Source organism: Anarrhichthys ocellatus, unplaced genomic scaffold (genome assembly GCF_004355925.1).
Source record: "Anarrhichthys ocellatus isolate YVR2014 unplaced genomic scaffold, GSC_Weel_1.0 scaffold31, whole genome shotgun sequence".
Taxonomy (NCBI): domain Eukaryota; kingdom Metazoa; phylum Chordata; class Actinopteri; order Perciformes; family Anarhichadidae; genus Anarrhichthys; species Anarrhichthys ocellatus.
The window spans coordinates 4615472-4628046 of record NW_022280061.1 but is presented as its reverse complement, the minus strand read 5'-3'; the positions used below and the strand labels follow the sequence as shown (position 1 = coordinate 4628046).

Below are 12575 nucleotides of genomic sequence, written 5' to 3'. Positions count from 1 at the left end.
TGGTGGTGATGTGTTTGAATGTGTCCGTCCCTTACAGTCAGTGGTGGCTCGGGGCCTTCTTAACAGTCTTCAGGAGCAGGCAGGATACCTCCCCGTCTACATTAACTTCTCGGCTCAGACCTCATCCGCCCGCACACAGGAGATCATTGAGTCCAAACTGGAGAAAAAGAGGAAAAACATTTGGGGTACTGACTCGCAGTTGCATTACCACACTCATATACTGCAATGTAGAAAGTCTGTGCTAAAACATGTATTGTTATTGGCATTAAATGAGATAGTTTATCTGTTCTTCTAGTGATCCATTCATCTGTTCATACAAAGTGTTCATGATTCTGCTTTTTCAATCCATCGACATACAGTATCACCCTTTCTTGCCATTTGTCCATCTTTCAATCTGTACATCTGTTAACCTTTTCCTCCTCCTCCTCCCCTTTTCCCTCCCTGTAGGTGCTCCTGGTAACAAGAAGTTAGTGGTCTTTGTAGATGACCTGAATATGCCTAAACTGGACAGTTATGGCTCTCAGCCCCCCATAGAACTCTTGCGTCAATTCCAGGACTTTTCTGGCTTCTATGACAGAAACAAGTTCTTCTGGAAGAAGATCCAGGTATGGATATATCTATAAATACTGTAAGATGAGGTACAATAAGATGCCTTTGACAGTAATGAGTTATGTATGTGCATTCATCTGACTTTGGCTGCATATAGTTCAGTAGATGGCTGTTATAGAGTCCTACGTATAGCTTGTGGCTGTCCCTTTAATGAGTCTAATTACAGACGAGTAAACATACCCTTCAGTATTCAGTTTGCTGTCTGGTGAGAGTTAGCTGTCAAAAGGACAGGACCACTGAAGTGCTGCAGTTACTGCGCTCAGCTGCTAATTGGTCAGACTAGCTACAATCTGAATCTAAGTGCTGACTAAGACCCAATTCTAGTTTCCTGTTTCTACAAATGTAAACACAGAAGATACACCCTGCATTTGCCACAGACAGGTCATACACATACAAACAGCATATTGTAGGCAGTAAGTACATTTACTCAGAGTTATCAGAAATGGTTATATTCAGGAAGAGGTGTGTGTGTGGTTTTGATCTGGAAACAAACTTATTATTTAATTCATTACACTTGTGTTTTCATTCACACACTATTCAACACATGTATCCTCCTGTGCAGTGCATTCTTTTAAGCCATGACATTTCAAGATCAGGAAAAGAAAGTGTCCACAATCTAACAGCTGTTTTCTTACTGACCAAAGCCAGAATCAGTGCAGCATAAAGCAGCATAAGACTCCTGTAGAAGGAGAGACCTGCCCTCACAGACATTCTGCCTATTTCTCTAACTCCCACTGATGCTTCATGAGTATCTTAATTACACTGGCAACATGCAACTTATTTTTTTGTTTCCCTTATGGATCTGTTTAATCTAAAGAAATGCTAATATAGTTACTTAATTATCTACTGCTTTCCAGATGCTGAAGTGTCATAGTAGTAGAAATATTCTTATTATTTACCAATCAAAGTGGATTAAGGGGGATCCTTCTAATGTTTAGATGAAATGAATATACCTAAAGATAGAGAGAAAATGCAGCTTACCAGAAGGCTATTCATTTACATTGATCAGTCCAATAGAAATTGCTTCTCATCTTTAATGACTGGAATCTCCTCCAGCTAGATGCTAAACATCTGCTACGACGTGCATCGAAGTACAGAGTACAACTACTGAACCAATAGATTAGTATATTAAATGAAAATGAATTGATGCTGATAGTCATTGAATGGCTTCAGTAATCTTTCAAACTGCATCTGGTTCCAGCTTCTCAAATGTTTCCCATGATTTCTTATGTTTGATGTCATTGTGAATTGACTTTTGTTTAGGTTTTGGACCATTGGACAAATGTTTTTATCTTCCTACTCCAGGACATGACCATTGCCGCAGCGTGTGCTCCTCCGGGAGGGGGGCGCAATCAGGTGACCCCCCGATTCATCCGCCACTTCAGTACGCTGTGTCTTCCCACGCCGTCGGAACTCAGCCTCAAGCAGATCTTCAAAGTGAGGAGACGCAAACACATCCACACACAACGACTCCTTTGAGAGAATGAGCTTTAAAGTGACTTGGATTGAGAATATATCACAGACAGGCTGTTACTTTTCCAACTTGTACACACCGGCAGGCCGTCGGTGAGCGTCAGTCGCTCTAGTTTCTGCAGTGTGTCGCGCTCCGTTGGCACTCTGATTGCCTTTTCAGCCTCAACAAATCAGTGCACGTGAATGGAAGTGCGGAAAGGATGCAAATGTCTGGAGTCAAAAGGGAACACACATAAGGTTCTTCTCATTTTTCCTCTTCATCATCATCATCAGTACACAAATATTTTCACAACAGTCTGCAATGCAGCTAATTGGTGATCCAGAGTGTTGTGAAAATGGGAGTTAAACTCTGCTTTGTTGCATGTATGTATCATAACAACGGCTTTTATACCTGCAGTACCACGTCGTCCAGTTTCCTTTTTTGAATGACAAATATAGATTACAGCCACCTGCTGGTGTGGAGCATTGGCAGGAAACGTGTTTGGCCGCTGGCTGAAGTCTTTGCTGTGTGTTTAGGTGCAACTTTAGGCAGCGCTTTGTCGCTGCTGGTTTGGTGCGTCTGGGCCTTTAGACATCACGTTAGCTATTATTATATTAGTGCTTTTAAACCTTTGCTTCAAATTACAAACAAAATGTATTGTTGAGAAACTTAACTTATCATTTGCTATCTGGTTCAGGAAAGGTGGCCAGAATGTATTGTGTACGTGTACTTTCTATGATAACTGACGCTCTATCACTCTCATGCATCCAACTCACCCAACTCTCCACAATTCATCACACATCACTTCCTCCAGGCCATTCTGAGCGGTTTCCTGACTGAGTTTTCCCAAGCGGTGAAGAACTGTGCTGGTCAGATTGTGGATGCGGCTGTGGAGATTTACACCCGCTTGAGAGTTGATCTGCTGCCTACTCCAGCTAAGTCCCACTATGTCTTCAACCTCCGGGACCTCTCCAAGTGTGTCCAAGGTGAGACAGACACAATCACATACAGATCATCGGACACTCACCACTGCTAACGACGACTAACAGCCTTGAGCCAGCTTATGGGCTGGGCAGTTGTGGACACCCAAACTGACTTCTCTTTGGCAGCTTTGCGGTTCATAACTTGGGCTAACCAGCAATCTGGCCACATTCGATTTAATTGAGAACATATTGATTTTATATTTTAGCAACAGAAATATGAGAGAGAAAAGGACAACATGCTATAACACAGGAAGAGTTATAAGGCCTGAAGCGATTAGTTATCATTAAAGGTGCATTTTAATATGAGGTATGCTCACACCTCTCTTTTCCTCAACAGCACAAACTAAGCTTTGCTGAAAGAGACGGACAGATACAGAGAGTTCTTTAGTCTAGCAACATTTATAAGCTCTGTCTCAGCCCCATGCTCCCACATCGTCTCTCTTCCTTTACGCAGCAGGCATCATTACGGCACAAAGACGAGCTGAAGTGACTTCTGTGACTGCTTTCTGTACACCACTTGTTCAACATTGCTCGTGTGAATTACTCAAACACACAGTTCCCTCAGCAATGCATGTTGTTAGTGAGCAGTAATAAACGGACACCCACTCCTCCCATGTTTTTTATTTCAAGACAGTTTGTTTAACAGTATGTTACACACTCTTCAGAAATATACTGTAGGTTGTTCAGAAACACTTCGTTCAGAGATATACTTGCTTTTTAGTACGTGTTTGCGAATCCTGCATTCGTTTGGAGCGATGGTTGTGGATGTTCTCAGAAATTAAAGCTGCACATCGGCAAGATGCAATACGCACATGAATGGTAGGGGCATTGGAGTGGCAGTATGGCGATGTGACATGCTCAGGGGTCAGGGGTCAGTAGGCACATCGGTAGCTTCAACAAAGGGCGTTACGTTTTGAAGACAAGCGAATATTATCCACATCTGCACAGTGACATTTAAGCTGCCTTCTATACGGTCTGAGTTCTCTGGTGTGGCCTCTAGTAGAATTCTCCAGTAAAACTCATTGTACACAAGTACTTGAACAGTTACGTTCACGGCAGAGCCAGTTGTCTCCATGAAGGCGTGATTAAGAAGCAAGTATATCTCCGACCTCATGAGACAATACAGTATGTCTGTACTTTAACCTTTTGCTCCTGTGTATTAATTAAACTGAACAGTTATCCATTCCATATATCTTCTTGTGAACCTCTCTCCATGTTCAGGTATGTTGCAGTGTGAGCCGAGTAAAGTGAGACACAAGAGCCAGATCTTCCGTCTCTTCTGCCACGAGTGTCGGCGAGTGTTCCACGATCGACTAATCAGCAACCAAGATAAAACCTATTTCAACACCATCGTCTCTGAAATGTCAAGTAAGAACTGACTCTCAAAGACCATCGCAATAATAACTCACTCTGCTAAAGGCACGAACTGCTTGAATGGTGCACATGTTGGAGCACTATGCGTCACTCTACCCGTTTCCTACTTATTATGCATCTCTGTCAACACCCCTCCTCTGACCCTCTCTTCCTTTCTGCCAGGCAAATATTTTAGCATTAACTTGGAGCCGTCATGCTTTGTGACTCAGCCGATCATATTTGGGGACTTCATCACGGTCAGGTTCTCTCTTCTTATCAAAACCACCGGATGTCTATGTTAACGCCGAAATACATAACAACCTGTATTTATTCCCGTTTCTCTCCATCTAATGATCCCCGTAGGTGGGTGCAGAGAAAGAAGATCGTCTGTATGAGGATCTGAGAGATATGGGAAAGATTCAGGCCGTTCTCCAGGACTACCTCCATGATTACAACAAGACCTTCTCCAAGGAGACCAAGCTAGTGTTCTTCCAGGATGCCGTCGAGCATCTTTCCAGGTGTGTTTATGTCAACTTGCACAGTTTTAGCCGAGGATAAAACTGAGAAAAATTCGTCATTTCAATCAACATGGCGGTTCGTTTCATCTGGTCGGCTGTCAATGCCGTCATATACCCTTTGTGCATGCGTCAGCGCTGTGGTTGTCTGCCAGAAGCTGCCATAAACTGACTTTTATCCAGTTTTGAGCCCCATTTTTATGATAAACTTTTTAGATTTTGGTCCTTTTCAACTTTATATTTTAACCGGATGAAGGACAGAGAAACTTTTTAAAGTGAAACTGCATTATTCACTGTTTTTTACCGGTTTTAATCACTGGGTTGTGCTTGTTTTGGAGAGAAGGACACCTTATGGATGATTTGAGTCCTTCCTGAACGACGGCCATTGAAGGAATCTTAACTGGACAAGCTGACAGCAATGAAGGCAATGCTGTTGAGAACAATAACTCCCATAATCCCACACAACGTCACCAAACTGTCTTTTGTCATGTTCTGATTGAAGGACACCCCTCATGTTGTTCTTTTAATAATGAAGTGAGTGGTGAATAGGAAGAGGTACAGGGCCTTGCTGGAAGATGGATACATGGCTCACATGACATTGCACCTGTGACCTGTATATATCTTTACATTACACAATACATAACATTTCCTGCTTTTTTGTTTACAAGTACTGACTTTTTTTTCCTGCTCTTCTAGGATTTCCCGTGTGATTCGCCAGCAGAGAGGCAATGCCCTGCTCGTGGGGGTGGGAGGTACAGGCAAGCAGTCACTCACTCGGTTGGCATCCCACATGTGCGGATACTGCTGCTTCGAGATCGAACTCAGCCGAGGCTACAACTATGACAGTTTCCATGAAGACTTGAGGAGGCTCTACAAGATGGCAGGTGTAGAGGGCAAGGATGTGGTGTTTCTCTTTACGGACACTCAGGTACGACGGGAGGACTTGGCTTATATGAAAATAATAAACATTTGGATCCCTGCAGATTGTTTTTTTGTTTTTGCACATCCACGGATGTTGTATACTTTCCTGTTGTAGACTGTGGTGGAGGAGTTTTTGGAGGATATCAACAACATGCTGAGCTCTGGCGAGGTGCCCAACCTCTTTGAGGAAGATGAGCTGGAACAAGTACTAGCGGCCACCCGCCCTGAAGCCAAAGAAGCTGGAATCAGTGAGGAGGACAGGGATGAGGTACACCCAGACACAAATGCTTACTGTCCAAAACATACATCATTCTGGCACTGTATATCTACAACATGTGCAAGCAGGCTATCATTTGGCCTGGCACAATAAGACAAAGGGTCCTTTTAGAGAGTTATGAATGAACTGATCTAAGACAATACCAGATATGCTCATCCAATGTTTAAGGTGTTCAGATCAAATAAAGAGATCATCAGTATTAAAAGCTGTCAGTAGCCAAAAGAAGATAATTAACATTAACATTTCAGAAACAACACACATACACAGTGTTTCCCTTCAGTCTGGCCTAGAGCAGTGAGTTAAAGTCAGTGCCCCTGAGGGAGCTGTAAGAAAACATCGGCCTTTAATGTTATCTGTCTGTTGAGACCAAACCTCTGGAAATTATGGAATTTCTGCATGTCTTTGTGTTGCCCTCAGCTGTTCCAGTATTTCCTCTCCCGTGTACGAGAGAGGCTGCACATCGTGCTGTGTATGAGTCCCGTGGGCGATGCCTTCAGGTCCCGATGTCGTATGTTTCCTTCACTGGTTAACTGCTGCACCATCGACTGGTTTGTGCAGGTATGTTGAGATGGTCACTTTGGTGAAGGTTGTGAAATGAAATATGATTAGGTAATTATTATGACTTTCATATTGCTGTTCTGTTGAATCAATGCGCAAATAAACAAAAGCTTAAATAAAAGATATATATATATATGTTAGTTCTGGCTGCAGTCCTGATCTAACTCTCTTTCCTCTTTCCACGTTGTTTTGTGTTGCTCAGTGGCCTCGTGAGGCACTTCTCTCTGTCTCTCAGGCCTTCTTCCAGGATGTGGATTTTGGCAGTGAGGAGCTGAAGCAGAGTGTCTCCGCCATGTGCGTGGAGACACATGTTAGTGTCACTGACATGGCTGAGTGCTTCTACTCAGAGCTGAGACGCCGATGCTACACCACACCTACATCCTACCTGGAGCTCATCAGCCTCTACCTGTCCATGCTGAAGGAGAAGAGACAGCAGTTAGTTATTGTAAGTGCAACCAGTCCAGTGCAATACAAGCAAGTATCAAGTGATCACTTGTCGTGATACATTTTTACTTGACTTTGAAGAGAACATAGCTCGTTGCTCTATCTTATCTTTTGTAGTAATTGTTCATTTTTCTCAGTGTTTAGCTTCTTAGTTGTTGTGGCACAGCATTTTCTTCTTATTTTTTGATCATATCTCCTTGTAAAATAGACATAATATGACTTCTGGGGTTTTTATGCATAGGCCAGGGATCGTGTGAAGAATGGTATGACCACACTGCTGGAGACCAATGAGCTTGTGGACAAAATGAAAGCAGACGTGTCTGCTCTGGAGCCAGTCCTTAAACTGAAATCCATGGATGTTGATGCCCTCATGATGAAACTGGCTGTAGACCAGGAGAGCGCTGACGAGGTCTGTATGTGTGCTTGCGTACGTATGTTTGTGTGAGAGAGACTTTCAAAAGTGTGTCTATTGTTTCCTATAAGGTGCTGAAAAAGCATGATTCCCTTTTCTCATTGCTGAGTGTATGTGTACGTATCATACACAAAATATCCATTCCATAGCTGCGTAAAGTAGTGACAGAGGATGAGGCTTTGGCCAAGGTTAAAGCTGAAGACACCCAGGCCATAGCCGATGATACCCAGAGGGACCTGGATGAGGCTATGCCAGCCCTGGAGGGCACCAATCAGGCCCTGAAGTCTCTCGACAGGGCCCACATCTCTGGGCTCAAGGAGTTCACCGAACCTCCAGACCTAGTCAGGACCGTCATGGAGGCCGTCTGCATCCTGCTCAGCTGCAAGTCAGTGTGCTTTTCTCTCACTTAAAGAAAGTTTCTTCCTCAAATATGTTTTATTGTCTGTGGAACTTATCATTACATTTCATTATTACAAACTTACTTCTCACTAATTATGTTACATCCTAATAGTGTATTTAAGATGAAAATACAGCTACATTAGGGATGGCAGGTGAGATTTGATAATAAAATCATAAGAGCATGGACCAGACATTAAAGGGATAGTTTGGATCTACGCACATAGATGATAGATGATAGATAGATGGCGGTCGCAACTCCCCCAGTTTGGAAAAACATGGGAGTGCAGTGATGTATTGCTGTGGACGGGGGAAGCAGCAACATTGATTTTAAACACCTAAAAGAAAAACCCACCTAAATAAATCAATATCAGTTTTAATGTTTGCTATATTAAGGAGTATTTTGTATTGCTCTGCCTTGTCGTCAGACAGCCCTTTAGAAGGGGAACTTGCTGGCTGCAGGTTTCCCGCTGCCTCCATCACTCAGTTTGTTTGTGTTATGCGTCTTCTGTGTTTTAAAGGGATGGTTCAGATACAGCCACACAACAACACAAACAAACTAGCCGATAGAGTTAGTAGTAAACCTGTAACTCATGTTCTGCTTGGTAAACATGTGTCAGTGGAGTTTGTGGCTTTGAAGAGAGCATAGATGGCTTCAGTTCCCCATCAGAAGATATTTAAACTCCATCTGAAAAAGGTGTCTAAATCTTTTGGAACAAAAGTGAATAGTTGTCTGCATACCCACTCCACTGTCAATCCAGGATCAGAAAGAAATAACATCAAACAGGTAGATGTATTCAACCCACTGCCTGTGTCCCAAAAAGATTGATCAGCATCCTGATTTCATCCCATAGATCATGATGATCAATGTTCTCTGTCACTCTACCATCTCATGACCCAGTATGCATCCCTCTGTCAATCCTTGCATGTCATCACTTATTAATCTGCTGAATTGCTGCACCAATCCAATCCTTCCCAATATCACATCTACTTTCACCTTTTAACGCCCGCAGCACAGCAGCACTATGTAGAACTCTCACTGACTCAGCACTACGACAAGTTACGTGAATATGATGGTGTAATATTTCTCCTACTTCGTTTCTTTTTGTCGTGTGTTCTGCTGTGACTCGTTCTGTTAAATGTGGCTTATAATCATAGCATGTACTGTATGTCAAAGTTGAATCCATACATTTTTGTTACAGTAGCATGACTTAAAGGAGTTTGCATTACAATCTGCTTTGGTTATTTGTGATTAGTGTTTCATTCTTATATCATTGTTAGCAATGACAGTTCCAGTTGGGTTTGCTAACTCGTGCACCAGACTCAAAATCAGTTTACATCATTTTGAACACGTGTATTTTGTCACCATGTAAATTAAGCCACACATGCACAAATATTAATTGTTATTATTTATTATCTGACGTCTGTCTCCTTACAGACCGGACTGGCTCAGTGCCCAGCAGTTGCTGGGAGATTCTAATTTCCTCAGGCGTCTCACAGACTATGATAAGGACAATATCGATCCTCAGATCCTCCTCAAGCTGCAAACGTACATCAACAACCCTGATTTCATACCTGAGAAGGTCTGTTTGGATTTCTTGACAAACACTTTGATAGAATTTTTGATGGAATACATTGTCAATAATTTATGGAACATAACACAGTATGCTTCAATATCTGCTACTTGGTGAGATTCCTTACTGTGTTACTGCCGTTAGGTGGAGAAGGTATCCGAAGCCTGCAGATCAATGTGCATGTGGGTCAGAGCCATGGATCTTTACTCCAGAGTCCTCAAAGAAGTAGGCCCCAAGAGGGAGAAGCTGGCTCAGGCGCAGGTCAGTAACAGTAACAGTAGAGTACAGTATGCACACAGGTTTCAATCATATTACAATTGAATGGAATGTGCTTTAATCTCAATGCTGCTTATTTTGTCAAGTCTATTACGATCAAAGCATTCTTCCACTAAACACCATTCTCTGTACTTTTACAATCTCATGGAGGACTTTCCTGCAGACATTGGACCCAATAATAATAATAAAAAATGGACAACATTCCTCTAAATAATCCATCAATGGTATTTTCCACCGTCCCTCTCTGCCTCTCTTCCTCTCTTCCTCTCTTCCAATCAATGCAGGGAGAGCTGGATGTGACGATGGCAACCCTGAGGGAGAAGCAGCAACACCTTCAGGAGGTGGAGAGCCGGATCAGAGTCCTGCAGGAGCAGTGTGACAGCAGCGATAATGAGATGGAGGATTCTGGTAAGTATAGTGTGCCACTTAAAAACACTCCCTGAGTTTTAAAGTGCCCAACCATTGTATATTTTAAATGGACTGATGTGTTAAGATCTCTAGAGATGGAGGACGTTCTACCAGGAAGTTCTCAACTTAGATATCTGTTCTCTCTCAGATGTTAAGGAGGTTTTATTACTATTTGATTTGAAGAAAATAAAGTCTGCCAGAATTTACCCTTTTAATTTTCTTTCATCTCTCTCTCTCCCCCCCCCCCCCCCTCTGTTTCCCCAAAGTTAACACCATGGCTCTGAATCAGGCTCGACTGACCAGATCAGGGAAGCTTACTTCTGCTCTCGGTGATGAGCAAGTACGCTGGGAACAAAGTGTTGCTCTGTTAGATCAAGAGATCATCAGCGTGGTGGGGAATGTCTTCGTTGCAGCTGCGTGTGTGGCCTACCATGGAGCGTTTACTTCCCACTACAGACAGCTGGTAGGTATAGTGTACGATATGATTAACCAAAGACAAAATGAATGCACTCATCCATGTGTGTGTGCCCCCTCTTCCCAGCTAATTGACCAGTGGATGATACAGTGCCAGACACTGAACATCCCCATCAGTTCCAGCTTCAGCCTGATCAACATTCTGGGAGATCCGCTTGTGATCCGCCAGTGGAACACAGAGGGTCTGCCTCGGGACACCGTCTCTACGGAGAACGGGATCCTGGCGACCGAGGGCCGCCGCTGGCCTCTCATGATCGACCCGCAGGATCAGGTGAACTACAGACTCATTCCGTGTGTTTCAGATCCATTTCTTATTAGTTGTGATTGGTCAATTAATCACTTTTAATATTTGTGTTCCATTTTCCATTAATCTATTTAAGTGTCACATATTGTGTCATGTTACTGTCATATAAACCCAATGGGTTGAAAAAACAAAAAGTGAATATTGTTTTATTCCACAAACGTCTTGGATCCCTCTGGATGTCTTGTGAAGTAACACTTTGATGACGTGGTTGCTGTACTAATGTAAAGAACCAGAGACCAAGTTACAGCTGACACACAGAATAGACACAAAGCAGCTCACTCGCACTGATAAACATGTACAGCTTACCGTTCGCTGTCTTCTTGGCCTTTGACAAGTGCAGCTTTCTCTCCCGTCCTTCCCTGTAACTCTATCGTTTGTTCTTTTTTAGTACAACTGCTCTTTCTCTCTTTAGGGTCTGATGGATATTCAAGTTGTCTGAATGTGCCTAACAGATAGATTACACATTCACACAACATTGAGCTCGATCACATACTGTGTGATGTTTTCATCCCGCTGCGCTACCATTGCTACAGTCTCTCTTTGTCACATTAAGTGCTACCATTTATTCTTATTATATACACACCGTGTAAACAGGCCATCTTTTTGTCACAGTAAATGAGGGTTATTTCTTTCACTCTCAGGCCAACCGATGGATCCGCTCTAAGGAGGCGAAGCATGGTCTGAAGGTCATCAGGCAGACAGACCCGAGCTTTCTCCGTACCCTAGAGAATGCCATGAGCATAGGCATGCCTGTGCTGCTAGAAGAGGTAGGAACACAGATAATAGCACACATCATTTAATTGAACTGCCCATTTACCTCCATTGATTAAACATAGATTGAACTTTGAGACCCATATTGGACATTCTTGTTCATTAAAGTTGTATCAGTGTGTGCACATTCCTGCATTCTCATATTGTGTGTGAATAGTTAACAGAGACTCTCGATCCAGCTCTGGAGCCCGTCCTGCTCAAGCAGACATTTGCTGCTGGTGAACGGACACTGATCCGACTCGGAGATTCAGATATTAACTATGACGACAACTTCAGGTTCTATATGACCACCAAGATGGCCAACCCACACTACCTACCAGAGGTCAGGACAGCACACACACTCCTCTAAATCTCCACATTAGTTTCATCTGGTAGCAGTTGTGCATCAGAGACGCAATGAACGTTCACTAGTCTTGGATTAGACTCTTACTAACACACCTTTGCTGTTTGCCTCAAGATCTTTCTACAAAAGAAATTCCAAGCATTTTACAGCTCTGGCACCGAGCTGTTTGTAGGCTGGCAGAAATACGTTGCATGTTGTGGACTAAGAGAACAGTGATACAAAGAACCTTTGTGTCTGCGTACAATTATATTATTGACTGTGGGCAGTTTGTAGGCATTGTCGGGATTTAGTCGCCACTATTTAGACAACATGGACCCATTCACCAGGTTTCTGTCGTTGTTTTGTTGTCAAATACATGAAAGATTTCAAGTGACTTGGCAGTTAAGATATTTTTCCAAATGAATTGTTGTTTATGGCACATTTAGAACGGTGGCTGTTAGAACTGGCCATTTCCTCTGTGTGTGTGTGTGTGTGTGTGTGTGTGTGTGTGTGTGTGTGTGTGTG

General features: G+C 42.9%; 1 protein-coding gene across 1 annotated transcript in view; it reads left to right on the top strand.

Annotated features, from left to right (window-relative positions):
- dnah6 (dynein, axonemal, heavy chain 6) overlaps window positions 1-12575 on the top strand; it is a 44466-nt gene that overhangs the window by 19553 nt on the left and 12338 nt on the right. Inside the window, exons 42-61 of the mRNA XM_031864440.1 lie at window positions 38-185; window positions 448-605; window positions 1915-2046; window positions 2877-3048; window positions 4267-4413; window positions 4582-4655; window positions 4762-4916; window positions 5610-5841; window positions 5950-6102; window positions 6529-6669; window positions 6872-7114; window positions 7355-7522; window positions 7675-7910; window positions 9360-9504; window positions 9640-9756; window positions 10056-10179; window positions 10446-10642; window positions 10721-10924; window positions 11599-11724; window positions 11886-12050. Of these exons, the coding sequence (XP_031720300.1) occupies window positions 38-185; window positions 448-605; window positions 1915-2046; window positions 2877-3048; window positions 4267-4413; window positions 4582-4655; window positions 4762-4916; window positions 5610-5841; window positions 5950-6102; window positions 6529-6669; window positions 6872-7114; window positions 7355-7522; window positions 7675-7910; window positions 9360-9504; window positions 9640-9756; window positions 10056-10179; window positions 10446-10642; window positions 10721-10924; window positions 11599-11724; window positions 11886-12050 (3237 nt within the window). The remainder of the gene's footprint in view (window positions 1-37; window positions 186-447; window positions 606-1914; window positions 2047-2876; window positions 3049-4266; window positions 4414-4581; window positions 4656-4761; window positions 4917-5609; window positions 5842-5949; window positions 6103-6528; window positions 6670-6871; window positions 7115-7354; window positions 7523-7674; window positions 7911-9359; window positions 9505-9639; window positions 9757-10055; window positions 10180-10445; window positions 10643-10720; window positions 10925-11598; window positions 11725-11885; window positions 12051-12575) is intronic.